Here is a 27,735-nt window from a genome sequence, read left to right as displayed (position 1 = left end):
CTCTCTCTGTCTCTCTCTCTCTCTCTGTCCATCCTCTCTGTCTCCCTGTCGGTAGCTGGCCAAGCTCCTCTCCTCTGTGTCCTGCTCTCCACCTGGCCTCCATGAGTTTAACTGAGGACAAGCTATTCCTCCCTGGAAGGTAAGCAGCATGGTGGTGGGGTGCCTTTTCTGTTTCCAGTGCAATACAAAGAGATTGGACAATAACAAAAAGCGGGATCGTTGATGATGATGCACTTGTTTGATCTTCTAGATTTTGCTGATGTTATTTTCAAGGTTTTCTAGCAATGGATAATGAGATGTAGAAGCCGAACTGACTATAAAAGAATATTTATTCTGTTATGTCTTTCTTTACTTTTATTTTCTGTGCAATGGTCTGGTAGATTATTCTGACTCGTGGTGGTTGTCACCTTACAATTCTCCCTCTAAAATGATAACATCTGGTTGTGTTAAAGGGGTATTTACTGAAGGACATTCAGTCAAGTTTCAAATACTATCTCAAGGAAGTGAAAATGTGGCTGATGAAATGAAGGCTCAGACATCACAGCAAACTTGCGGGATCTCTGACAGGATTAGTGATGAGATCACTGATCATCCCTCTCTGTAAAAAAACAACTGCTTTTCTTTATCTTTTAATCAAAGTTGTAGTTGTTGTTATACTGACCATTCTCAAGACAGCCTGTCGACTTGATCTCAGGCTGCTTGCCACACATTATTTTTCTGGACATGTGTGCCTGCATGCATGAACTGCATATTGTTGTGTTGACAATGACCGATTATGATGCCACAGTATGATGTCTTTCTATTAGATACAACATGATATAACAAAGTTGATGACCTTCAGAGGATCAGAGTCAAAGGCAAATAATAAATGAAAACAGCTGTGTGAGGCAAGACATTTACTCATCATTGACAGAAATGTTTGCTTTCCCATACTCAATCAGACTGTGGTTATGTAATATGTTTGTGTCATGAAGGGAAGCAGTTGTTGTAGAGTGATGATGACAGGACTTACTAGGGTGGCAGAGTTGTATTTTTTTATTTATTTTGCATTCTGCTACTGTCCTTCCCATAGGCATGGAGATCTGAGACTCAGAGACAACGAAAGAACCAACATTTTAAAGCCTGATAAACATCAGACATTTTATAGCATCTTATATTATGAATTCTGATGAACTAATCCAATGAAGCTTAAAGACATGTCAAATGACCAATGTTTGCATTGTCTGCATCAGACCTTTCATGATAAATTGTCTCTGTACCAATCAGATAAGAGTCTTCATTCTCTGAAACCAAATCTACCAAATCAAAAATCTTCGATCAAATCCTCCTCCAAATCTCCCCTTCTTTGTTTTCCTTGCTCCTATCCCACTGGCTAAAAAACAAAACAAACAAAAAAAAAAACAGAAAAAAAGAAACAAGAAAAGAAATCTGCAATTACAAATAGTCTTTAATCCTCCTCTCTGCTTTAAAGTTGATATTGTAAATTGCAAACCTATTGACTGTTAAGTTCAGATCCCAATTTGCTACAAGCCAAAGCCACATGTTAAAGAATATTGTGCAAGAAAAGCAAAAAAGAGTGAGTTTTAGAAGGCTTGAATAGTTCAATATTGTACACGACAAAAATCACTGTCAAACCTAAACACCTGTACAGTCATCAGGTGACAACTGATTCATGGTCAGATTACTATACTGCAATGCTTGGTATCCTAAACACATTTTGTTAGGTGCACATTGTATCATGTGATCATTCTCCACAGTCATTACATAAGATATGTCACAGCATGCCCTGCAATGTCTGAAGGGGTCGCCTCTTTGTCACGCTGCTAAACCACGGTGTAAATATTGTACTATGATGGCATTCACTTGTCACTGTCAGCCACTCTCAGATGAAGAGGCAGTTACGCAAAGCGAGGGTGAAAAAAGTCCACTTCAATCTCACAAAGGTCTCACAAGGCCCTCAGGGGACGAGCCGCACAGCACACTGTGAAGTGAAGGTTTGCGTTTAAATATTGCACAATGCAGTGAGAATCACAAGCTTAATAAAACACTAATGATACAAATACTTTGCACACAAAAATGTAGACTACAGATGCAATGATTAGTCTATCGAAAGGAAATCAATCGACAACTGCCTTGTTAATCGTTTCAGTAATTATTTAAGCAAAAATGCAATCTGCTGGTTTCAGATAAAAACAAAGGAAAGATTTGCTGCTTTTCTTTGTCATTTATGACAGTAAATGAAATGTCTTTTGGTTTTGGACTGTTTGTTGGACAAAACAAGCAATCTGAAGATGTCACTTTGGGCTCTGGGAAATTGTGATGAGAACTTCTCGCTATTTTTTGACATTTTAGAGACTAAATGATTAATTTATTAATAGAGAAAATAATTGGCAGATTAATTGATAATTAATCATTACAGCATGTGGACATTTGTATCTAACTGCTATAAAATGGCCAAAAAAGCTGCATGTTGCAAACAAACACAGAGCTAAGTAAAATAAGCAAACAATATTAAAGGTAATTGTAACACCACAATGTTCTATATACACTCAAATCAGTAGCTGGACAGCTTTTCTAATGACAAAAGAATTTCTTTGCTAGCATGTTTTTAACATATAAGAGCATAAATACTAAAAAGATGTTATAATATTATTCTGAAATGCACCATGAAAACAGTGTAAATGCACAAGGGACAGGGCAGGTCAATCAGCCCAAGCATACAAGATACAATGTGACACTTTACATTCAGAAACACACAAATATTTTACGATTCATAATGTCAAAAGGCACAAACACTGAGGGCTGGGTGTGAATGTAACATCACAAAGACGATGCCGAGATACCAATGCCATCATGTACATGGTGAAAAAATGTGTGGGCTGAAGGAAAGGTAATGTCAGGTAATAACTATGAGAGCCATTAAGATTAAACAGTCTGATTTAATTTTTCTTCCATTATAGCAACAAACATTTATTTTCACAGAGTAAGAACCTCAGAAGTTTTAGAAATTCTCTGGGTTTCATTATATTCAAGGGTCAGATTTTAACACAGGTCAAAGACTGAGCTATGCCACTGGCTGCCAATCTCTAAAAACCATGCAGACACACTGACATTGTAATTGTGACTGCTCATGAGCTCATGCATGTGGTTTCTTTGCCGTTTGCCGTTGCAGTTAAGACATCCTGACACGCCTGCCAGCCTTAAAATGGCTGCTTATCTCCTCTGACCACAGCCATCTAAATGTTATGAGCGACAGCCCCAGTTTCAGTGGCATCACATGAATCTCACAATTTTGATGACATGCAGCAAGGAAACTTGTCACAAACTTAGAGATTACTTGTCATGTTGACAAAAGCGCTAAACTACAGACAGATAAATTCAGATCTTTTCCTCAGTAAATTACACGGTCAAAATGTCTCCACAGAGACAGCTAACTTTGGCAAATGGGTCAGGGCAGGAGAGGATGAGGTGCAAAAGTGCATCAAAAATGAAATAATGGGGAACATAAGTCTGGTTAGCAGGCGATATATGGTTTGCCCGCTACATCATCATCTGGAGGTCAAAGTCCCTGTCTCAAAGGCGTTCAAATTAATCACAGCTGAACAGAAGAGTTATTCAGCCAGGCTCAGAGACATGATAACAGTAGTGTCACAGCTCAGCCAATCTCAAAATACTCAATATGTCACAGCGGACCAAAGGCACAGTTCAGCTGGTTAAGCTCTCCCTGGCTCTTTCTGTCTACCTCCACCCTCTCGCTCACGTGACTGAGGGTCTGGTTACATAAACATGTTCAGATCCAGAGAATGAATCCAGCTCTACAGATATATTTGATGGTAATGTTACATATACCGTGTGTCTACGTTATTGTTAACAAGAGGCACTCTAAGGCATTCTTTTTTTTTTTTTTTTTTTTTTTTTTTTTACTTACACTGATTTAACTCAATACTTGGACAATATCTGCTTTCTAAATTATACAGTTATGGGATTTGTTTAAAAAAAAAAAATCAAGGGAACTACTGCTCACTCAGGCTTGGTGAAGGTGCTGGAGCTTGAAGACCAGCACACTTGAAAGAGTTGCATCCACACACTCAGATGTGTGCAAACGTTGTTTTGATTAATGCAAGCTTTAAATCCTCCAGGCGTGACAGTTTCTGTCCAAGAATGTGGGTGCACAGACGTTTCTCACTCAAGCCTACTTGTACAGGACGGTTATCACCCAGGAAACATGCACCTACAAACTGCCTGATGAAATTGCATTGTCTTTTGACTGATAATTTATGACTGCATAAAATCTGAGAGAAGGAGGTATTCTCTGTGTTGTGTTGTTGAGCCCAATCAATTGTTACTGACATTGATATTTAAGAATACAAAATGTGCTACTGCCATACACTCAGTTGCCAGTTTATTAGATACACCTAATGTAGCTAAAACTAATGCAGTTTTTGTTGAAACAGTTTTAGAGAGGCGTTGATTCAACTGTATGGTCATTTTGGAGGCTGCAGTTTGTGGTGCTGTTGAATTGCATTGCGTTATACCGACAAGTGTTTCGATTCGTTTGTTTTATATATCAATGAGGGGAAACTAAATAACAAAAATACCTCTATGTATAATGCAGTACAGTTCAACAGCTCCACAAACTACAGCCTCCAAAATGATTATAAAGTTGAATGAACACCTCTCTAAAACAGTTTCAACACAGACTGAATATTATAAACTTCATGAAGACAGGATTTATGTAGTGGACTGCATTAGTTTTAGCTAGGTGAACATAAGAAAGTGGCAACTGTGTGTACACCGTTGGGCTCTAGCAAATCCATCTGATATTAAATATGTTTTATTGATGACAGAATCCTCATCATGTTAAGTTTTTAAATGTGAGTGGCACTAAAACTGGTCAAAACTAATTACTCAGCCGAATCTCCTCCACTCAGACTGACTGGACATCTCGTCACCGACTGGTGTGCTGACTTGCATAATAATGACGCCTTGTTCTTTACCCTGTGATTGCTTAAGTCCTTGAGAGTCAATGTTGCCTGTGCATCATCTCTGATAGCACTCCAAGCATTGCTCCAGATTCGTCCCTGCATGGTTCTTTCCTCCCTGATTTCCATTTTATTTGTCATTCTTCTATCAAGTAAAGTGATGTACTGAATAGCAATCATCATCTTGTTGGTGGGCAAGAAGGTACTGATTGCCCACAAACGAGTCTGGCTAATAAAAGAGAGCATGAGTGCTTCTGACGCGCTTCGACTGATGCTGAGAAGACACTATTAAGATTCTTAATTTAATCAGCTCTCTGTTGTGGCAGAATGAACACACTCTTACCTGTGCTCATTATGTATCTACTATATCACTTCATGTGTCTGTACTGCATTTGCGTGTGTGCATGATTGCATAATGTGTAAACATGAGTGGGCTGGGGACGATATTGCAATTTAAATTTTTCATGCAAATCTGAGCGCATGTTATCTTAATCACAATTTTTTTTGTTCTCTAGCTCTCAAACTCTCATCTCATACTCCTGTTGTAAATCCTGAAAGTCACAGTCTTTCTAATTTTTCCATCTGTTAATCCTAGTTTATACTGAATACAAATTGTCCTCATCTTTTGCACAGGATTATTTGTTATTAAAAAAAAGCTTTTTCATCTATTTCTGGTGCTGTAGGCTGGAAATATTGTGCAATCAAGACAGTAAGAAAGCTTACACTGCGGTTGCCACTGAGACCATGCAGTGAGGAAATTGCTTTTGCTGCTGTAACTGAACACTCTCTCAACCACACATTTGCTCGGTTTTGAGTGTTTTCAGCCAAGCCTACAACAACATCGGAGTTGGAGTATTGAGCTTGAGTAAATTCTTCAATCACTGCATTATTCACAGTTAACTCCTGTGTTCTAATGTTGACATAATTTTAGATGGGAAATGCTTCAGACACACCTGCTGTGTTTACCTCCACCATCTCCAAGGAGCACGACATCCTCATGGGTTCACTCTACAGCGTATTTTGTAAGTCCACAAAACAAGCAAATCTCTGTTGTGCTGATCCTTCGCTGACTTAGTGCATGCATGACAAATCCCCACAGCTGCACAATCTCTAGCCCAGATCAATTTCTCTCTTCTTTTTATTTACACAGGTATACTGTCCCTCATGGCAAACTGCATTCTGCTACTTGTTGCATATCACAAGCGATCGACCTTGAAGCCAGCAGAGTTCTTCATCGTCAATCTCTCCATCAGTGACCTTGGGATGACGCTCTCTTTATTCCCATTGGCAATACCTTCACTTTTTTCACACAGGTATCTCATAATCCCCTCTTATCTTTCTATTGTGTGTCTCCCATCTTAGGAAACATCAAATTCATTTCTCAGTGAACAATTAAATGACAGTAATCTGTAACTATTTCGATAATGAATTAATTAAGTAATTTTTTCCAGCAAAAATGCCAGACATTCCCTGGTTCCAGCTTCTCAATTGTGAGATTTTCTTGCTTTTCTTTTTTATATCTATATCTATTTTATATCATTGTAAACTGAATTGGGTTTTGGACAGCTGGTCAAACAAAACATTTGAAGAGGTCACCTTGGGCTTTAGGAAATTATGAGGGGCATTTTTCACTATTTCTTGACATTCTATGCACAGAGAAGAAATAATCAGCAGATTAAATGATAATGAAAATGATTGTTAGTTGCAGCCGTAGTCTCCATTACATTTTCTCCTTTTCTCCTTGTCTGTGTATACAGGTGGCTGTTTGGAGAAATCACCTGTCAGCTCTATGCTATGTGTGGAGTACTATTTGGTCTATGCAGCTTGACCAACCTCACAGCCCTCTCTTTAGTGTGCTGCCTTAAAGTCTGCTTCCCGAACCATGGTGAGGGGATGATAAACTAAACTGATGAGCATGATGTTGCCAACACTATAGATTCTATCACAAAGCTGAACAGCATGATGTTTGAGGAAAGAAATCACCACAATAACTGCAAAGCATCTTTTTCTATCTCCTGTCTGATCAGGTAACAAGTTCTCCTCGTCACATGCCCGCCTCCTGGTGGTTGGAGTGTGGTGTTATGCATCTGTGTTTGCTGTAGGGCCCTTGGCACAGTGGGGACATTACAGTCTTGAACCTTACGGCACAGCCTGCTGCATTGACTGGCATGCACCCAACCACGAGCTTTCAGCTTTGTCTTACATCGTCTGCCTTTTCGTCTTTTGCTATGCACTGCCCTGCACCGTCATCTTCCTCTCCTACACTTTCATTCTGCTGACAGTGCGGGGGTCACGCCAGGCTGTCCAGCAGCATGTGTCACCACAGACCAAGACCACCAATGCACACACTCTCATTGTCAAGGTCAGAGGATTTGAATGTGTCACTTCAGCATCCCTTACTTCAGGTTTTGCAGTTGACACGATTTGAGCAGGATATGAGGCAGTAAATTACTACAAAGGTTATAAAAAATACTTTGCTGATAACTTGTAGCTGTCTGTGCATGTATCTACACCATTTAGGTTTGATACTTGTACTGGTATGCCACTAAATAAATCTTCTGCATGTCATGTTTTTGTATGTGTCTGCATGTGTATGTGTGAATGTTTCTTCTCCATAGCTGTCAGTAGCAGTATGTATAGGCTTCCTGGGTGCCTGGAGCCCATATGCTGCCGTGGCCATGTGGGCTGCTTTCGGAGACGCCACACAGGTTCCTCCTGATGCATTCGCCCTTGCCGCTGTGTTAGCCAAGTCTTCGACTATCTACAACCCCATGGTCTACCTGCTGTGTAAGCCCAACTTTCGCGAGTGTCTCTACAGAGACACATCTATGTTACGACAGAGGATCTACAGGGCAAGTCCACAGTCAGATCCGAAAGAACGTTTCGGATCCACCTCACAGCGCAACAAGGACGTAAGCATCTCCACGCGTCTCTCAAACGGACAGCAGGAGAGCTATGGGGCGTGTCTGCACTGCACTGAGAATGCAGCACCGTGTCATGTGACCGCACCCCAAAGGACTGCCTGCATCCTGACTGGATCCACCTACAGAGAGGTGACAGTTAACCAGCTCTCAGCCAAACCACAGGCTGATTTACTCTAGTGGTACAACCGACTTCTTTCGTGAAGCAAACAAGACAAAACAGGTGCTCAAAAACACAGAGATTTCTTGGCATGGACAACAAAACAACAAAGGACCTGCACAAGTTATAATTAGTGAGTGTGTCACTAAGACTTTATAGCATGACAACACCAGTCTTGCAAGGACCTTCGATAGCATCCTTCCTGAAAGTCACTCATAAATGGCCCTTTCATTGTGAAAAGATTTTTAAAAAATCCACACTGGGCTTACTTCATCTGAGAAGATTTGCCACAGAAATGTATACTTGGAATGTCTTGATGCCTACTTCTGTGTCAGCTTGTTTCCTGTTTCATTTTAATGTACAGTAATTTAACTGGATTCTGCAAGGAGCAGAAAATGAGACTGGAGTATCCCTGCTGGCTTCAAGGTTAATTAGATAAATGTGTGACATTTTAAAGCAGAACATACTGCTTAATGGATAAACCATGTTTAATATCTGGCCAGTGCGAACAAATCACATTATAAGAAAAAAGATAAGGAGAATTATTGTGAAGGATTGTAAAGAAGATGAAGAAATTGTTTATGGTCCTTCCTGTGATAGCAAGACTAACAGGTTAATGTGTAACCAAAGGATATGTGTAACCCTAACCCCAACACCCAACTCTAACCCCCAGGTGGTGAAGATGATAAAATATTCACTCCCTTCAGGCTTGAATGTTTCTATGGACATTTTGTCCTTGTCACCATTGGAATCCATCGTAACAGAGACATAAAATCAAACTGACAGCTGCTGTTTTCTGTAAGGAATGAAACAACCAACTTTTAACAGCCACTTCAAGCCAGGTCGAGGGGGGTCGAGTGTTGATGGTGGAGTATCACTTAAGTGAAGACGCCCGTACTTGATGAGGCTCTACTGTGCCATGTGGCCTGCAGTCATTCTCCTACTGTAGACTGCCAGATAAAACCGGCAAAACCGAGTTTGCACACTGCAAACCTTAAGACTGTTTCCCAGAAAGAAAATCTAATTTGGACACATGAAAATGGGACTAGTCAATTTTACCTCATGTTTAGGCATTAACTTTGACAGAAATGTATACTTTTATCTAGTGACCAACCCAAGTCTCTTTCCTTTGGAGGATTCCTTAACTTATATTTTTAATCTTGATCTGCTTTGTAAAGAAAACACAGTACTTACTAACATGAGTGACACCTGTAATTTCAGACCATTTCACAGGACCTTTTCAAAACAATCGTCTGTTCAGGAAACAAGAGAAACCAGGGGAAGTTCAATTTTTTTTTAATTAAATGTCCAGGGAAAACAATGGACAATAGGATTTTCAAAGTAGCCCATAGCAGTGAAAATGTTTGAAGCTCCTTGGTTACAGATAATCATGTTCTGAATCATTTTCTAATTATGTTTTTGATTAGCATTAATTGACAGAAGTGTCTATAATCTCTAATGCATATTAGATTATAGATGCTCTTAAGTTTGTATGCTAATTTATGCGCATTAACTGTAAAAATGAAGCTATCAATTAAAATAAATTATCTTTGGAATTTAATCAGTTATAATAACAGCCATGATCCTGCACACATGTATCAAAAGACAATTTGTTTCCCCTTAAAAACAAAACACAGACAGCACTTTGCTATATTTAATTCTGCTTTCCCTTTTCAATGTGGTACTGTACTGTGTGGCTTCATGTATGCATATAAAGAAAAGCATACTGTACGTGTTGATATCATTATGAAAACCAATTATTGTAAAGCCTTATTTACTAAAGAAATTTTAAAAAAACCCTGTATTATCATTGTGGTCCGATTTTTCTGGAAAAAACGAAACTTGCATTGCCTCCCAGAAAGTCAGTGCTCAGGTTGTGGAATCTGAATGAGGCCCAGTGTCATAAGTCATCATAAACATGTCAGAAGAAAAATATTCTGCAAAATATGAAGGAAATAGCAAATACAAAATTACACAGAAATGAAGAAAATACACCTGACATGACTTTATTTTTTCCCTCATTTTAATTATCTGTGAGGAAGTGTTGCTTTGGAAATATTAACATTAATCATTAACTTGAGAGCACACAATTCAATGCCACTCTAATTTTCTACAAAGGAGTGTATTGACATTATTGGCAGCATGTTAGTGTGGTCTCTGTTTAAAATTCCTTGGTTGGTGTGCAACACTTCCTGGGGCTGAAACAATCTCATCTGACTTTTAAGTAAACAGCATTAGTGTTTCACAAGTCACTGCGAATTAACATTTAAAGACAACAGTGCTTCAAATATACTCTATATTTTAGGAGAAAACTAAAAGTGTTAATGCCAAGTGACTCAAAAATCAACAAAAACCAAAGACAACGCTATAATTCATATTACTTCAAAATTAAACTTAATTAGCTGCAAAATTAATGAGATTGGACAAGCTTAACCTGGAAAGACAGTCTCTTAGGGAATTGAAACACTCATTTAATGGACTGTAATACGTCTATTTTCATGCAGCTTTATTGTATTTTTGTTTGCCACTAAGGCGGCTTTTGCAGAGGAGTATTTTTGAGCACACTGACCAAAATCATGATGACAGCAAAGCTACAGCTGGGGGGTTGCCAACCCTTTGAATAAAATAAGCATCCAAAAGCACATATAAGGAAGCACATTGGAGTTTAAATCTTAGAGATACAAAACAGAAGTGTGTATATCTATATAGTGTATCTGCTGAAGTGATCTACTTCTGTCAGAGCTGAATTGAACTGGAATACAATGAAAATTAAAACCCCCATGCCCAAGCAAATATGCATGAAGTATTGACTTCGATGCAAAGTAATTTATTTTCCCACAGTGTAATAAAAAAAACAGGTCTGGAGGATAAGTTTTTCACTCGCAACTAATATAGGCAAGCATTGAAATGCAGCCAGAGGAGGAATTAAAAAGAAAAATAACTGATATGGCACATAGCATTTAGAGAAACTGACAGATTACTGCTACATGGGCATACACACAGTAGTTGGGTACCTTTCAAAACCCATACACTAAATCAAAAAACAATGTTTTTGCGCGAGTCTTGATTGTGGACTGTGTAAGCTTCTTTTCTAGAAACAGATGGAAACTTTACGGTTAACACGATTGTAAATATTACCCAATACACTGTTTTGCCATAACAGATGGAGTGAGAGTTTACCCAGCACAGGACCCAAACATACAATTAGGAGTCACTTCAAAGATAATGACTGTGGAGTTTACACAGTGAAAGATCCAAAACATTGTACTGCACAGTCCAATTCTCTTCTCCTCCGTTTCACTAAAACTCCAGACCATGACTTGCCATACCAGCTGTTCTTGTGCAGTCACATTACCCCAGGCATCCAGTTAACGCAAAACACAAATTTATTTTGGCATGTTTAATTCTCGGCCTGAGATCGCTGCCTCAGTGGTGACTTTAGGACAAACGTATGTGTGTGAGAGAAAGAAAGAAAGAAAGAAAGAGGCTTCTTCACCTTACCTTCTTCACCTTAGGAGCCCACAGTCATGTCTGACAGGTTCATCTTGACATCAGGCCTACACCCTCCTGTATTAATCAGAATGTTGCTAGTTATGATTTCAGTGCACTGAAATAAATAATGAAACAAATAATCAACTAATCTGTTTAATGGGCCAAAGTTACAAAACTGCTATACCAGTGGTTTTGTATGCTGCGTGTACTTCGAGTTCCAATAATGTAGAGCTGAAACAATTAGACAATTAGGTAATCTATCAGTCGACTGACAGAAAAATAATCATCAACTATTTTGATAATGTACTTTTTTTGCCAAACATTTCTTAGTTTCAGCTTCTCAACAGCGAGATCTTCTGCTTTTTTACTGCTTTATATCATAAATAGAATATCTTTGGGTTTTAAACTTTTGGTCAAACAAAAAACACAGAACAAGGAAATTGTGATGGGCATTTTTTTTTTACTATTTTCTTACATTTTATAGACCAAACAATTAATCAGTTAATTGAGATAATAATCAGCCAATTAATCAGTCATGAATATAATCTTTAGTTGCAGCCCTACAATAATGTTCTAACAATATTTTGGAAGCAGATTAAGAATTGTATCTTTAACAGTGCGATAAGAGGTGAAACTGAGATTCATACTCCAACTGTGACAACAATGCACAGGTTGTTTCTTCTTACTGTTACTAAGTCTGCATGTGTCAGTGTGTTTAGGTGGACTTGCTGTATCCAAAGCTCATAGTCAGGATCTCAGTGACTGATGCCATGACGCCCTCTAGGGCACACAAATGGAAAAACATGAGGAACAACTATCAGCAAAACTACTAGAAACCCATTGTACCCCTAAGGTTTTTTGTTATGTATAGCCAAAATCTATTTTGATAATTTGTTCAAGCACCTACACACTAACAGTTTTCCCTTATGTTGCCTGATTAGAGCTCTTCTCATGACTGTGTGAGCGTGTTCAGACAGTCATATCATGTATGATATGACCTTGTTGTGAGCAGTTTCATGTAGGAAGTATTTTCTTTCTACCGATAGTTCCTACATGAAACCGCTCACAACAAGGTCTGTGGATTATTTTGAGTAACCCGGGTCATGATTTCTGGAAAGAGACATTCCTGTTGAGTTTTTCCAATTGTATTTTAGTGCCGCTTTGAGCACCACAAGCCAAGTGCCACATAGTCCCATTATATTCAAACAAGGCAGACTTCTCTACAGCCCATATCTCCAGAACTCGGCAACTCACACCAAAACAATCTAGACGGATAAATAGCACTACAGGTGAGAGGAAAAATATGTATTTTTGATTTTGGGGTGAACTGTCCCTTTAACTCCCTTTCTTTTGATGCTTATAACAAACACTTCACTAATTAGACAATTACTTTAAAATGCATTTTAGAGTTAATAACCTCCCTCCAGTTACATGATTATAAGTAGGATTCAATTATGGGCAACTGGTTTAGTTGTAACGTTACCGGTTATCTTAAAAATGGAGTCACATTTCCATGCTTGAGAAAAAGACCTTCTCGTCTTTTTCTCAAGCAGTAGTTCGGGCACTTCTTCTCGATCTCTGGCATGTGAAGGTCACCAATAGCCAAAAATCATTGAGGCAATTTTGTTAGTGGATCTTACAGGACTGAGTAAATATTTAACTGACCAGTTGTAGCAAGATGCTAACATTATAGGTTAATTTCTGTACTGTTGTTGCCATCAAGAATTAAAGACAGGGTTCTGGAAATCATAATGTTAAACGTTGCTAACGTTAGCTGGGTATCCTGAGCCAACGGTCAGATACAAACAGATTAGGAGCAATATCGCCGTTTCGATTCCCCTCGAAGGACACGTTGATCAATATTAATCGCTTTTCTGACTTCACTGTCTGATGTCTACCGGCCAGTCGTACCTACCTACATTTGTTGGTCATCACCGTTTTTTTTTCTTCTTCTTTTTATTTTTTTGGCGGAAGTCACTGCTTTACTCCTCGCGGTAATGTGCACGCTCCAAATGTCAAATCGCGGCATTTTCAAAGTTAAGGTAGGTTGTTCTGCAGCTGTTTAGCTGGGTACATGTGTTTATTATAATTCATTAAATTAACTATTTTATATTTATACCTAAATTGTGAAATGTATTAAAAGACATGCCGCCGTGATGTTTACATCTAAAAATCTAGCCTTTGCCGTCGCAATGTAGTTCGCTAACGATAGCTAGTTACCTCCTAGCAAACGCAGCTAGCTAACGTTAGCCGACTTTGACCCTAGACGTTTGCTAAGTTTAAGCTCACTTGGTAGTAATATTACACCGACTAAACAGCTAACTACTCATTCTACTACTCCAATGCCACCTAAATTAACATTTCCGCATTTAGCAGACACATGGAAGATGTTTAAACAATCATTGTTGTGTTTGTCACAGGTGACAGCTAGCTTAGGTACGCCAATATGATGTTCTACACTCAACTCTTCACGTCCAAGCGGGGGCCTTTAGCCAAAATCTGGTTAGCAGCGCACTGGGAAAGGAAACTCACAAAGGCCCATGTATTTGAATGCAATTTGGAAACAACCATCAGAGACATCATTTCCCCTAAGGTAAACATTTTCAAACTGCATCCCCAAAACTTCATATAATGTTATACATCTAAGGTATGAATGCTGTCTGAGATGTTTGTGTGATCTTTGTAGATGAAAATAGGGTTGCGGACATCTGGTCATCTGCTCATTGGTGTGGTCAGGATCTACTCCAGAAAAGCAAAGTATCTCCTTGCAGACTGCAATGATGCCCTGGTCAAAATTAAGATGGCTTTCAGGCCAGGTAAAAAGATCCTGTTTGTTTTGTCAGTGTCAACAATGATTTTAAATTGTAGTGACAAATAAAGGCACCACAGGGTTTGACGGGTCTGTGGTGTTAAATGTTAATAATGGCTGTGCAAAAGTAGAGAATGACAACTAGGGCCAACTGGATGCATTAACTGAAGGGGAAAAGATAACATTATAAAATGCTTATAAAATAATTAATGTGTACTTTTAACCAGAGTGGCTGTTTTTGTTTCATTTATGTGACAGCTTTTTTTGAATAAATGAGGCCAAAACCAGTAAAAGCTGTCTGCAGTTTAACACTGCACAAATGTGGCTTCTTTCACAATCTGATTGCAAGGATAGGAGGGTGAAATGGAATCACTGTTATGCTGAATACATTGTACTCAAATTAATATACACTCAGATGCCAGTTTATTAGGTACACCTAGCTAAAACTAATGCAGTCTAATACAAAAAGTCCTGCTATAAATCTAACCTTTATGAAGGTTATAATGTTTTTGTTGAAACTCTCTTTTTGAGAGATGTTGTTTCAACTGCATGATCAATTTAAAGGATGTAATTTGTGATGTTGTTGAATTGTATCGCATTATACTGGCAGATCTTTCTATTAGTTCCTATTTATATTAATGAAGGTAGGCTAAATAACAGAAACACCTCTTTGCAAAATGCAATACAGTAAAACCATATCCTACAACAAGGAGGTTAAGAAGTTAGCATCTTTGAATTCATATACTACTGTAGCTCAGCTGTCAAGTACTTATGTGTAAAATCCTGAAGACTTCATCTATAAATTCAGACATGACCTTTTTAGTACATGTGAAAGTAACAGCACACTGCCTGTAATTTATTTCTTTTTCTTTTTTTACCTGTTCCAAAGAAATACCTCTTCATTGAAATCATTTGTTGCTGTTCTTACCCCTTCTAGTTCTAAATGCAGTGCATATTTATATTATTTGCCCCTTTTCTCTCTCAACACACCAGGTCAGACAGATATGCCTTTGGAGGGACTCGAGGCAACATTAAAAGCAATTACCTTGATCGAAGATTTTAGTGCCTTCGATGCCCAGCTGCCACACCCAAGGTACCGTTTTCTCCTTTTCTCCAGCAAATCCCAACCTGTCATTTATATACTGCAGGTTTCTTTGATACATGTCACTTAAGACTTGGTAGTTTAAAAGGCACAGTCAGGTTTGTTCACAAATGTAATATAAAACTTTCAGTCATAGCAAAAAAAAAAACAGCATTTTTTTAGCTTCTCAAATGACCATAATTGAACACATAGGCCGGTTTTAATACATTTTATTTACAGAACAGTTTTCAAGATACTCAGACTCTTTACATGACAAATTAAGTTTTCATGCTTGGATTACAAACATTACTGATGTTATAGGTTATACTGTAATTTTGTGTTTTGAATTCTGGAGAGCTAACCCTTTTGTTTACATCTGGATCACCCATTGTTTCTTTAAGCATAATGAATAAGTATTCCGTCTGTGTCCACACTATGTTCTCTTCATACTGGGACACCAGTAACATAGATGTCGTTGACCACTTTTCACTGAACCAGTGTCGATCTGAGGAAATCACTCTGAAAGAGGATTTTGGAAGTGGCTTTCTGAACTTGGCAGATTTTGGTAAGAACCAGTTTGTTATCATGTTATGGTACTTCCTGAATTGATGCGAATTATTGCCATTTGCCTTGTTAGTGTAGAGCCTTTTGGTATATTCAGCATTAATTTATTCCTGCATTAAACTTTTGTACTGTAAGAAAAGACTAAAACCAACAATGAATTGATTCTACTTACAAGTATTTTCTGTGTAGCCAAAGCCTGATATAGCTTATTCCTCTGTGCCATATAGTTCCATTTACTAACAGTCCCCAGCTTTTTTTTTTTTTTTTTTTTTTTTTTTTTTTTTTTTTTTAGAAATGTACAGTTTTCTAAAACAATTTAGAAATGTAATGATATATTGGGGGTAGGGAAGTTTGAATATATTGAGAGACAGACTAGTGCATTGTTGGTTTTGGTCTTTTCATGGGATTTGTTGACGATAACAAAAATATACGACATCATCAACCTTGACCTAAAACATGTTTTTTTTTTTGTGCAGAGCTGACATCTCATACTGACGTGGCAATTTTTTCCCTTCTTTTGTGTGCTCTGTTGGGTAGGAGATGAGTCCCAGAGCCACCATAATGGGCTACTGGATATGAGCTTCCAGAGCCTGGCTCAACATGGAGACGCATTTGGGGATGAGGATAAAGGGTTCGACCTACTTGGTAGTTATTGTGACTTGATCACGATATGTTTTTGCCATAGTTTAGCCCAAAGAATATCATGCATAATACACTAAAAAGGACTTTTCCACAGTTTGTTCTTGTTAGGAGCCTTGATATGTTATGGATCAGCAGGTATTAAAGGAAAATGAAAGTTATATGGATATATTTACAGTTAGTTCAATGAAAAGTCACAACTCGTACTGTTAACTCATATGAAGGTATCCTGGAACTTGCCCCAGTTTCCCAGTGGTGTTTGCAGTTTGTCAGGTAGTTTGAGAGCAATGTCCTGGTCATAAAGTGTGAAATATTTGACCTCACAAGTTGACTGGGATTGCACAAGCGCACCATTAGATTTAGTCCCTGTGAGGCTAGACTGTCTCATTTGGGGAGAAAGCACAAATTCAACCTTGGCCTTCATGTCCTCCCAAGGATCAGTTCATGGGCCGTGTCTTTGAAGGATCCGGCCTCTGAATTGGGACACACAGAATAAATAGCATCTGAGACACAGCATGGCCTGACTGCTCAGTAGTTCTTGATAACCAGTGAATAATAACCAAATAAGAAAGATTCTCATTCATGTCATGTAGCTTTGTAGTAAGAAAGTCCCACTTCAGCTACAGATTACACTCAAATACTAAAAATATCTACTGTAAATCTTTCTTATTATTTATTTTACTGCTTGTTTTTATCAAAAATAAGAGTGATGGATTCTTTTAATTTTTGATTACCCTGTAGACTTTCTGACAATCTCCAGTGATCACATTGAGTCCACCGACTTCATCCCAGAAGAGCCTCATAATGAAAAGCCAGAGAACTCTACACTCAATTATCAACAAGGTGATAATTCATCATGATAAATATTTTACAGTACATTACAGTTATCATCCTGTTTTACCTTCCATTAACATTAATGTAAAACACCTCCATTTGAACAGTTCAATAATTGTTAGTGCTACGCCTGTATTTTGTAATTTCAAATGCGGTTGTTTGTGTAGATGGTTTTGCTTGAGGGTACAGCAGCACCAGTGGATAGTGTTATGTTTTGCTCATTGGGAGAGTACATTTGCATTCAGACTCATTTTCAAACTCCAAAATAGACTCCATATGTTTTCCAGATGCTGACAGAACAGAGGTGGAGACCCCTACACTGAATGAGACCACCCTGCTGGTTAATGAGGAGGAGGCCTTTACCCTTGAACCTGTGGCCATCACTCGTAGGCACAACCAAACAACTCTCAAACTGTTTTCCTTCCACTCACAAATGTACTCTATATTATGCAAATATTTATTGAGATGCTGACACAAGAGCTGGCATCATCCCCCTGAAACCACCACTGTTATACTTCTAAACATTGCTATGCAAAGAAAGCCAAATCAAAAACATCAAACAGTTGACCTGGTGTCCATTCCTTGTCACGCAAACAGTAGGCTCTTGATACTTCATGCAGCAAAACAAGCATTCTTATGACCTTTGACTGTTTCTTTTCAGCAAACTCGGAGAAGAAGAGAGGGAAGAGGAAACGCAAGTTGGTTGTGGACCAGACTAAAGAGCTGAGCAATGAATCCATCAGAGATCAGCTTTCTGATTATTCAGATCTGGTTGCCCCTTTGGACATGGCCCCACCAACCCTGCAGCTCATGCAGTGGAAGGAGAGCGGAGGTGCAGACAAACTCTTTGCACAGCCATGTTCCACTGTAGTAACTCCACAGATAAAGGAGGTAAAAAGATGGAAAAAATCCCAGCAATGTTATCATAAAAACAATGAATCTATCAAAATTAACTTGAAATTACCACTTTGCAGCTCTTTGCCAAGAGTATTTTCCAGGTGAAATATTATGGAGTTTGTGACGGGGTTGAGGTGATGCGGCGGGATGGACAAGAAGGTAGGAGCTTGCATATTCAAGCAGTGAGAGAACTAAAATCTCACTGTTTTTAATGTATCACTGGTGTTGTCCTCTGTTCTGCCTCTTCTGTTATGCCTTTTGTTACATGCGATCTGCATTATTATGTCTTGTATAGTTCAGAGGGACATGAGTGCCCTAACCACAGACAGCGTCAGTGTCGTGGATTCATCAATAGAGCCTGAAAAAACACACAACACTGAGCTGATGGTCCTTGATCACATGAATGACAGTCAACATGAGAATTACTCCAAGCTCACACAAGTAAGCATTAGCATATCAGGTGAAGAGATGGTCAGTACGTTTTAGTAATATTTCATGATGCTCTCTCACCTTTTTTATTTGTGGTTTATAATCTGTACTGTCTCTCAGGATGAAAACAGGTCGGCGTTCACTCAGCCAGAACTTCCATCAGAAGACTCCATGTTTGTCCATCCATCTTACGTGGAGCAGGAGACTCAGTCAGCTTCCTTCCACACTCAGGTGCTTGTGAACACACACAGTTACAAATGGAAACAGGGCAGGGAATTATACTCTGTCGGACTCCAAATTTTACTGGCCCTTATCTTGAAAGTGAACTAATAATGGATGGTTATCTGCAAAAATGGCTGGTACAGTAGACAAGCTACAATCTATCAGCGTTTGCCAGATGGCGGGTGTTAATTTCACATGCTGCCTTGGAGATGTGCCCGGCATCACTGACTGTAATATATGGTTCTTTTCTAACCTGCAGTCCATGCTGGACAGCCAGGACTTTGAGGAGAGGAAGATAAGCAGGCGTGCACAGAAGCTTCTGAGCAATCTAAAAGTAAGGACCTAAAAATAAATGTTCAGGTATTAGAATCACAGTAACTGCCCCATCTTACATATATCCATTATATGATATATTCGTAATGCCTGCATGTTCATGACACAGGACTGTTGTTTCCATGTGAAGCAGTGTCCCTGCTCTATTTGACATTGAATGGCAGATAAAAATCTATAGTCACAGTGGACAGGGATTTAAAGTTGAGAAGGCTGGGGACAGGATTAGGGATGATGTTAGGAAATGAAATTGTCTTGTGTGTTTGTTTGGCAGAGCCAGAGCAACAGTGACACCACGTTCAGCCTGGAGGCACTCTGTGAAGGAGGCACTCGCTCGCAGGCTGCAACCACTTTCTTCTGTCTCCTGGTCCTGAAAAAACAAAAAGCCCTTCACCTGCACCAGAGCGCACCCTATGAGGACATCCTTGCCACACCTGGACCCAAGTTCTATGATTAGCAAAACAGAAAACAGTTTCATAAAATTACAGCTTGGGTTCATAAATGAGTTGCAGTCCTGGTTCTACTCAATCTGTTTCACAGGGTAAAAATACATTTACTCAAATAGGTTTCTGGGCTAAATAGTAAAAACTTTGATTATATGTGACACTCAGTATGTTTGTGTGTTTGTGTCTCAAAACTTGTACATACTCTTTTTGCTTGTTCTTGGCACTTTTTCATTTCTGAGAAATTGAGACGGTATGAATGAAGGAACATTTTGTCTAAAACTCTTTGTCAGACTGTTTTATTAGGCCTCTGACATCAGATATGGGTTTCATAACCTTAAATATTTTAAATGATCTGCAAGATCCTTTGAACTTATTTATTTTTTATTGTTATTTCATATCAGCAACATCTGATGTTCTGCAGTTATTCTTGTGGTCCTTCAGGACTAAAATTTCCTGCATGTTAGTGTTTTGCACCATTTCCTCTTCTATTTATTCTAAACACAGGATTTTAGGAGCCTCTCTCACTGAATGTAAGACCTGTTATTCACCAGGTGTCACTTGAATTCATGTTGTTGTATAACGTTGTTCTCTGTCAATGGGTAACAAATATTTGGCATCTATATGAAACACAAATATGACTGAATATTTACTTTTTATGTATTTTTCTAGTTTTAGAAAGACTGATTTTATGTTACTGAAGTTTGGGATATGGCACTCTTTATTCTTGTGGTCTAGATATTCTATTTTTATTCCTTCAGCTTAAATCCAGAAAACTGAGTACTCACTTCTGTACACTACTGAGCTGTATCCTTAGCAACAAATGGGGTGACTGACGTTAAATTAAACAGTGACATGTATGTGACATCACATTTGGGGACAGCAAAATCATTTTCTTTTATCACAGGTTCACACTTAATGGCATGATATGACCACTAATATAGACCACATGCTTAGAAGGCATAGGAATGACTTTACAAAACTGGAATTCAGTGACATTTCTGAAATTGTAAATGTCTGTTATGGCTTGTGAATTGTATTAAAATAAATGCAGAAATGGATGTGGGGTTTAATATATTTCTGTTTTAAAGGAACAAACTTTGCTCTAACTGTGGCTTGCATTAGTCAGTGAATGGTGCTCTGACACATTCATCTGGAGGTGTTGTACATGGTGTACCAGTCCAGCTGGATACTCAGCACCCTCCTGCCTCCTGTCACTGAGGGACTGAATGGTGGTTTCTAAGCCACGATTCACCTGTCAGACAATGTTCTCTCAGCCATGTAAAATCCCAGTCAAAAAACATGATTGTGCAGTTAAGTCCTGCCAAATGAAGCATTATTATCCCTTACTGTCACTTTAAGAAGCACCGATGCAGCAGACGCAGTTGCCTCATTTCATCTCCGGGCTTCATGGCTGCAGGATGGACTCTCATCAGCATCAGCAGCTTATTTTCTTCCTGTTGCCACCGGGGACTGTTCAGCGACCATCAAGTCTGGCGGGAACCGAGGCTTTTCTACGATGCGCAGCTTCCACCTGCCGAAATGGTAGTGTTTCATATGTTAATGTGGGCTGTATCGGTCTTTTGTGTGGCTTCCAGAAACGTTTGTTTTGAGATTCAGACACCCGGTAATATCCTTGTTAAGTAACCGTATGTAGGACACAGCTGGGACTTTGTTAGTCAGCTGTTTCTATCAGAAGCGACCGGGCTGCGTTTCCCTTAATGGAAAGTACCTGCTGGGGTGTTAGATGTCCTGTTAGGGGAGCCCTCTGTAGTCAGCAGGCTACACAAACCAATGAGACTTTTAAGCTTTTTGTTTTTTTTTTTTTTGGTGCTGCTGTAATCATCATCACACCACAACTGCCTGCTTATGCAGCACTGCTTTATAGTAGGCGACAGATTAAATGCCATAATGATTATCTCAAGGACAAAACGCAACATCCCCGCACCCTCTGATATTTATCCTGAAACATTCTGGCATCATCTCATTTCCATGTCTAAATGCTGCTTTAAGTACAGTTTCATCCACCTACTGTAGGCTGTGATGCTCGCCTCCACAGTGAACACTGATACTCACACTTACGTAAGATGATTGCGTATTTCTCAGCAATAACGTAGCCGACTCGCCACCTGTTGCGCAGACAGAAGAGAGGGGGGTGAGATTTCCTGTCTCGTTGTCCTAGAATTTAAATATAGGACTAAATGAATATGCGTCTGTTTCGTTTACACTGCTTTTTATTGTCAGTAGAGTCAGAGGTGTGTTGTGTCTGCAGCCACTACACAGATTTATCCAACAGCAGGTATGGATCGGCCTAGATCAGCAGGTTCCCAAAGGTTTACAGAGCTGCATGAGGACAGGGACTTTTGAAGAAAGATGAGAACATTTTGTCCACGTCTGATTTTTGCTGCTAATGAGAAAAAATGTATAACTTTTAAGCAGGGACATAGCTACCATTGAGGCCACTGGGGTCATGTGCGTTTTTTACTGTGAATATAAATCTAGTTTACATTTTCTAAAAGCATACACATGGTGGATATTTTACAGGTTAATTCCAGTATTCAGACTTCAGTTTGACAGCTTTTATGGCAACAAAATATAAATGAATATGTAAATGAGACACTGATGAATATCGATGTCAGTGCCTATAGGATACCAAACTTTGGGGATTACAAACATGTTTTCACCCTTTTTTCATTTAACAGTATATATCAAACTGCTCAATGCATCAGACTTTAATACAATAAATGTAGCTAAATAGAATACAGTCTTAACTTGGGGAAAAAATTGGCATAAGGACATATCTGATCAAAGAATAAGTAAATAAGCCTACAAATCTGACCAAGCATTCAAGACCTACTTTCAACTCTTTTCGATACGCAAGCCTTCAGATGCATTTCAGTCGGCAGTCAGAATATGTGGCGTTTCGAAACCCAGCTGTGAAGGACTCAGTAATTTTCCACCATTTTATTCCTGGATGTGTGGGGAAGGCTTTGAAACAGCATTTAGACCATCACTTGGATTCATGACTTCAGTATTTCTGAAATCATAATCATAATCATACACAGATCCACCTCTGCCCTATTAACAGTAATGGGAAATTCTTAATTCACCGTAGGCAGGAAATGACCACACTGACCATCTTCACTACCAGCCACCAAATGTCAGATTTTCTTCTGTTTTTGCCCTTTGACAGCAGTTAATGTGAAGGTTTATCATGTTTATCTGCAGCTCTGCAGACAGGGAGGACACAGCTCAGAGACAGGCAGCTGCACTGACTGTGAACTCACTGTGTTCCCTTTGTGTCAGCATAGAAAGGAGGCTTTATCTGCTGCTGGCCTAGACTCTTTTTTTAATTAGGGTTAGGGTTAGACTATTGTTACTGACTTCCAGTAAAGAAGCACATAATGACCACACGTGGTATGCCAAGTTGGAAGAAAAAAACATTTCTCTTTTTTATTCATTTTTATTTTTTGTGTGCTGGGATTCATCTTCAGTTGTTTTGGGATATTTGTGATTTAGATCATGATTAGCTGATTTGCCTCTAATGTGTTTATGTAATGGTTATTACAGTCCAGCTGTGAGGGCTCCTAGCGTCCCTCTCTAGAGACACCAGTGGAGAGGTTGGAGGTCCCTTGCACATCAATGTCTCTCACTCCGAGTCGAAAGTCCTCCTCAGGTCAGCGCAGGTACTGTTGCCTCCTTCTCACACCTTTAGTTTCAGAATGACGCAAACATATTTGGTATTGTGGCTTCTCATCGTATTGCAAATGAGTGTAATGTTGATCTCCCTACAAGGCGCTCAGTGGGCACTGGTGGCGGCAGCGGGCGATATTCCCACAGTGACACATCCAGTACCCACACCTACCCGGGTCGGGTTAGGGCACCAGAGGGCAGCCCGACAGCTCGGACGTATCCTAGTACACCCAGGTAAGTTATTTATCATAAAATTCCCTTGCAATGAGTTAATTTGTTCATAAAAGCAGGGTGACAAAAGTGACAATCCCACATCTTACTCTATTGAGTTTTCATGTTGTAATAAAGTGTTTATAAAGTGGATTATTTAATTAATTTCAGCAGATTTAAATAATACTTCTGTAGCATTGTTCACAGCCTCCAGGGCCATGTTCAACAGCAGTTTGACACAGTTTGCACAAGGTTAATTTGTTCCTAGTGTACAGACATCTATTAACACAGGCTTCGCACAATTCACAATTTTTCTTAACCAGACTCTCAATTTACAGTTCTCACATGTGATTGAGTGAAGCACTTTATGTAAGGGACCTTTTCATATCTGTGTGTTGATTCAGGCGTCAGGCAAAGCAGACAGCCTGCAGCGACAACCATGGGATCAGGCCTCCAACCCCGGAGCAGTACCTTACACCTCTGCAACAGAAGGAGGTGTGTATACGACACCTGCGAGCCAGACTGAGGGACAATGTGGAAAGACTACAACACAGGTGAGTCTTTTTCTTCTTCAGCTCTAATGTTTTGCTGGTTGTTATGCCAACCTTTGTGGTAACCAGTTAGTAATGTTTCTTAGTTCTTGGTGGTGGTGGTACTCAAAGTTTATCTTTTTAGGTGTCCTGCTCACTGAACTGCCATGCTTTGTTTCTGTAAAAGAGAAATAACTCTGGAAAGTAAATCTGCTATTCACAAATCCTTTATACTTTATCAGAGACTGTGAAATAGATGAGTTGAGGACCCAACTGTTCAGGATGCAGGAAGACTGGATAGAGGAGGAATGTCATCGTGTGGAGGCCCAGCTAGCCCTGAAAGAGGCCCGCAAAGAGATCCAGCACCTTCATGAAGTGGTTGAGTCAGTGAGGTCCAACCTGAGTGTCCGTGAACAAGACCCCCATGACCACAAGCTATACTCAGGGTTGCAGGGAGCTCGGCCAGGAGGGAAGTCTCGCTCCTGTGGTTGTTCCCCAGCCAGCACTTTGAGCCGCAGCACCACCTACACCCGACTGAGCAGCGAGGCTCTGCAGCTGGAGCGCAGCTCCAATGCTCCTGAGTCAAGCAGAGCATCTCGCCCAGCAGGACAAACCCACCTGCTCCTGGAGGCAGCCCTCCTATCAGAGCAGCTGCCACCACAGGGCCACGTCCGAGGCCCCCCAACTGTGCCGCGATCTTCCACCTATGAAAGGTTGTGCAGTGGGGGGGCAGTGTTGCCAATCTCACACTCCTGCCACACACTCAGTAGCAGCTGCAAGTGCAGTGGCCACTCCTACCTCCCCCATCATCACTTGTTCCTGCATTTACCTCAGGAGGAGGCCCCGCTAACAGCGGCAACTCCTGCTGTCCCTGCCACTGATCCTATCCCTATTCCTGTTCCTGCATCAGAGAAAAAGCCAGAGGTGCGCTCCCAGGCCTGCAGCCCGACCATGACCTGGCTATGTGAGGAAAGCGGTGCCGAAGAGCTAAGTGTCATTTCTTTACCCGCAGCAGACATCACCCCCTCAGAACCACATCTGTTTCCATCGTTTTTACCTCATGTGTCCCCTCCGGAGCATTCATACAATGTAGAGCCGCTACCACCCGACAAACCAGAGGAGGTAACAAAGATGCCAGCAGAGCCCCACACCTGCCAGCCCCACCCTACAGCTCCACTTCCAGTGAGGCAGGACGCTACAGTACTGGAGATAGAAGAGGACAATGTGGATGAAACTGAAGGTACAACTGAAGACGGGTATCCACCTCAGCTCTGCCACTGGAGCCGCTACTTTCTTGTAGATCTGTTGGCTTTGGCGATGCCAGTGGTCCCAACCATGGCGTGGCTGTGTCGAGGGGCGCCACAGGAAGTCTTGCCGGTGTATCACATTGGCTCCCTGCTGAGAGGTTGCTGTGCTGTGGCCCTCCACTCACTTCGCCGCCGGGGTGCAGGCAGGGGACGCAGGCCTACCAGCATGAATGGAACAACACCAATCTGAGACTTTCTGCTCCCTCTGACATTAACAAGACAACTCCCAACCTCCCAATGCTAACTTTGCTTCATTACATTTTTGTCATTGTCATGTGTTGGATATCTCTTCCTATAAGATTTTTAGATTTTACATAATGCCCTTGTGATTGTGTGGTCATGCCTTGCCTTAGAGAACAATTAGTTGTACATTATTAAATACTTTCATTACTAAAATATACTTACTGCTTCTGCCTGCAGTTTAAGTGGTTTTCTCTTTATTGGGATTTGCATGTAGCCCACAATTGGTTGGGTTCTCTTGCTTGAATTAAAAAGCCCCTATCTGGATTTAGATGAGCCATCTTCTGGGCAAAGATATTCATTGTTTTATGAAAAGAAGTAGAAGAGTCTTGTCTGAAGTTGAATGCTCCTCTATTTCCATCACCACATTTTTAAAAATGGTTAATAGGGAATGGGAGAGTCACAGTCATGAAATTTCTTTGGCATCAACGTCCCACAAAATCGGGTAGGCCGGAAAAAAAGTGGAAGGCATTCGTTTTTGTACTTCAGTCATTTCCACCCATAAAAATACTGAATATGGGTTAAAGGTGTCGGAACTTTTATCTTCTGAAAAAGTATTGCATGTGCATCGAATCTAGTATCAGGTGCAGAACAGACAGATCATTGAGCTTTTGCCAATAAACAAAACATGGGAGTTTAAAACTGTACAGACTATATTTCTTTAATCCTGTTGGGACATTTACACTAAACATCAACACTTTTTCCTTGCTTAAAAACAGTTACAATGTATCAATGACCTGAAAATAAAGAAAAAAATCTGCAGTTTACATCCTAAATGTACATAATGGAGATAATGCCAAACTCTAAATCATGTTGAAAGAAAAACAAGGCACTGTGCATATCACTGTTCAGCAGGACAGCATTTATTGCAGTTTGGTTCTCAAAATAAGGCCTTGAGGTGGGTGTGTGAGCAGGGCATTAATATGCACCTGACGGATCTGGTCGTGTATCTACAGTTACATATTTTTATAAAGGTTAGAGGAGATAAGAGGAAAAATCTCTCCAAGGTTTAACATAGAGTAGACTGTGATCCTCACAGCTGAATGAATGAAGGCCTTGGATGAGCAGTTTTGTTTACTGAATTTGTGAAGAGATAACTGTGTTTGATACAGTGATATATTTTCGAATTTTACATGAAACAAAAGATCTTTGCACAGCTGCAAGTAAAGATTAACACTTGAAAAGTTATTCTTTGCGTCAGTGTAGGTTGCTTTCATAGCACTGTATTGCAGTTTATAATAATGATGTACAGTATGCATCACAGTTGTGAATGCTCATCTTACAAGTGGCTCTTTTGTGTGTATCGACTGAAATGGCTCAATTGAACTTACAAACTTATGATGTACAGTATGTGTGGTTACCGATGTCAGCCTTATTATGCAAAAAAGAGCAATGTTTTAGCTTTCAGGGATCTTTCCAATAAGGTTTCACTGGTTGTTTAATCAGTAATTCAGCTTAAGGCAGGGGAATAGCTGTTAGTGCAAATTCAAACTTCAATGGAAAATAAAGTGTATTTTATCTGTGGTTGGAGCAGCGCATATTGTAGTGTTTGAACTTCTCACTATTTCCTTAGTTTCAATTTCTTAGACTTTGGTTCCAAAGCAGTTACATTCCCTTCATGTTCGAAATTGCTCAATGTGTCACTTATCCTTCTCCATGTACTTGGCCTGGACTCAAAATACATGAAACTACACCTTCCATCAGCCTGTACTGTACATGCAAAGGCAATGATATAGTGATTAACTGTACTAGAATTGCACTTGAAACACTGGAATATTGCAAAATACCTTGAATGTTTCCTCTCTTCTTGGAAAATAAAAAAATGCTTCTGTTTGCATTCATTATTATAGTGTGCTGTAATTCCATTAAATATTAATTCATAAATCAGTGAGGTGAATATAGCCTATTTTAAGGGAACAGAGGTTAAACAGTGAGATACAAGCATCCAAAGG

At 39.7% G+C, this 27,735-nt stretch overlaps 3 protein-coding genes and 2 long non-coding RNA genes across 7 annotated transcripts; 3 read left to right on the top strand and 2 right to left on the bottom strand.

Annotated features, from left to right (window-relative positions):
- On the top strand, nt 1-9,624 carry opn7d (opsin 7, group member d). Of its 2 annotated transcripts, none has more exons than XM_044211540.1 (6): nt 1-139; nt 5,914-6,004; nt 6,133-6,295; nt 6,740-6,867; nt 7,010-7,344; nt 7,601-9,624. In XM_044211540.1, the coding sequence occupies exons 2-6, from the start codon at nt 5,914-5,916 to the stop codon at nt 8,081-8,083; spliced, it is 1,200 nt and encodes a 399-aa protein (XP_044067475.1). In that variant the 5' UTR covers nt 1-139; the 3' UTR covers nt 8,084-9,624. The 2 variants fall into 2 exon arrangements, with proteins under 2 accessions (XP_044067475.1, XP_044067474.1); XM_044211539.1 differs by lacking the exon at nt 1-139 and adding an exon at nt 2,614-3,833.
- On the bottom strand, nt 46-13,570 carry LOC122883193. Its single transcript, XR_006379575.1, has 3 exons — nt 13,471-13,570; nt 11,565-11,630; nt 46-168 (listed from the first exon to the last, which is right to left on the bottom strand). It is a non-coding gene; the product is annotated as an uncharacterized LOC122883193 (long non-coding RNA).
- rad21l1 (RAD21 cohesin complex component like 1) lies at nt 13,088-20,864 on the top strand. Of its 2 annotated transcripts, none has more exons than XM_044211536.1 (14): nt 13,088-13,597; nt 13,976-14,148; nt 14,242-14,371; nt 15,358-15,457; nt 15,907-16,010; nt 16,547-16,654; nt 17,390-17,491; nt 17,752-17,868; nt 18,144-18,373; nt 18,457-18,538; nt 18,675-18,820; nt 18,929-19,039; nt 19,290-19,364; nt 19,635-20,864. In XM_044211536.1, the coding sequence occupies exons 2-14, from the start codon at nt 14,002-14,004 to the stop codon at nt 19,815-19,817; spliced, it is 1,635 nt and encodes a 544-aa protein (XP_044067471.1). In that variant the 5' UTR covers nt 13,088-13,597; nt 13,976-14,001; the 3' UTR covers nt 19,818-20,864. The 2 variants fall into 2 exon arrangements, with proteins under 2 accessions (XP_044067471.1, XP_044067472.1); XM_044211537.1 differs by having other exon boundaries at nt 13,092-13,597; nt 17,770-17,868.
- LOC122883192 lies at nt 16,661-21,287 on the bottom strand. The gene is made up of 3 exons (XR_006379574.1): nt 21,154-21,287; nt 18,890-19,042; nt 16,661-17,121 (listed from the first exon to the last, which is right to left on the bottom strand). It is a non-coding gene; the product is annotated as an uncharacterized LOC122883192 (long non-coding RNA).
- Nucleotides 21,195-27,627, top strand: LOC122883189 (syntaphilin). The gene is made up of 5 exons (XM_044211538.1): nt 21,195-21,348; nt 23,374-23,489; nt 23,599-23,730; nt 24,111-24,260; nt 24,479-27,627. The coding sequence occupies exons 2-5, from the start codon at nt 23,446-23,448 to the stop codon at nt 25,731-25,733; spliced, it is 1,581 nt and encodes a 526-aa protein (XP_044067473.1). The 5' UTR covers nt 21,195-21,348; nt 23,374-23,445; the 3' UTR covers nt 25,734-27,627.
- Nucleotides 27,628-27,735: the final 108 nt, after the last annotated feature.

Source organism: Siniperca chuatsi, linkage group LG10 (assembly GCF_020085105.1).
Source record: "Siniperca chuatsi isolate FFG_IHB_CAS linkage group LG10, ASM2008510v1, whole genome shotgun sequence".
NCBI lineage: Eukaryota > Metazoa > Chordata > Actinopteri > Centrarchiformes > Sinipercidae > Siniperca > Siniperca chuatsi.
This window is presented reverse-complemented; position numbering and strand designations above follow the sequence as displayed.

What these genes read in the sequence shown, in the direction of transcription:
- opn7d (XM_044211539.1), top strand. Translation starts at nt 3,804, where the DNA reads ATGAATCCAGCTCTACAGATATATTTGATG. An exon ending in CTCTACAGATATATTTGATG is followed by an intron (nt 3,834 to 5,913) that starts GTAATGTTACAT and finishes ACATAATTTTAG; the next exon opens with ATGGGAAATGCTTCAGACAC. An exon ending in AGTCTGCTTCCCGAACCATG is followed by an intron (nt 6,868 to 7,009) that starts GTGAGGGGATGA and finishes CTGTCTGATCAG; the next exon opens with GTAACAAGTTCTCCTCGTCA.
- rad21l1 (XM_044211536.1), top strand. Translation starts at nt 14,002, where the DNA reads ATGATGTTCTACACTCAACTCTTCACGTCCAAGCGGGGGCCTTTAGCC. An exon ending in GCCCAGCTGCCACACCCAAG is followed by an intron (nt 15,458 to 15,906) that starts GTACCGTTTTCT and finishes CTGGGACACCAG; the next exon opens with TAACATAGATGTCGTTGACC. An exon ending in AGCTTCTGAGCAATCTAAAA is followed by an intron (nt 19,365 to 19,634) that starts GTAAGGACCTAA and finishes TTTGTTTGGCAG; the next exon opens with AGCCAGAGCAACAGTGACAC.
- LOC122883189 (XM_044211538.1), top strand. Translation starts at nt 23,446, where the DNA reads ATGTCTCTCACTCCGAGTCGAAAGTCCTCCTCAGGTCAGCGCAG. An exon ending in TCCTCCTCAGGTCAGCGCAG is followed by an intron (nt 23,490 to 23,598) that starts GTACTGTTGCCT and finishes TCTCCCTACAAG; the next exon opens with GCGCTCAGTGGGCACTGGTG. An exon ending in GTGGAAAGACTACAACACAG is followed by an intron (nt 24,261 to 24,478) that starts GTGAGTCTTTTT and finishes ATACTTTATCAG; the next exon opens with AGACTGTGAAATAGATGAGT.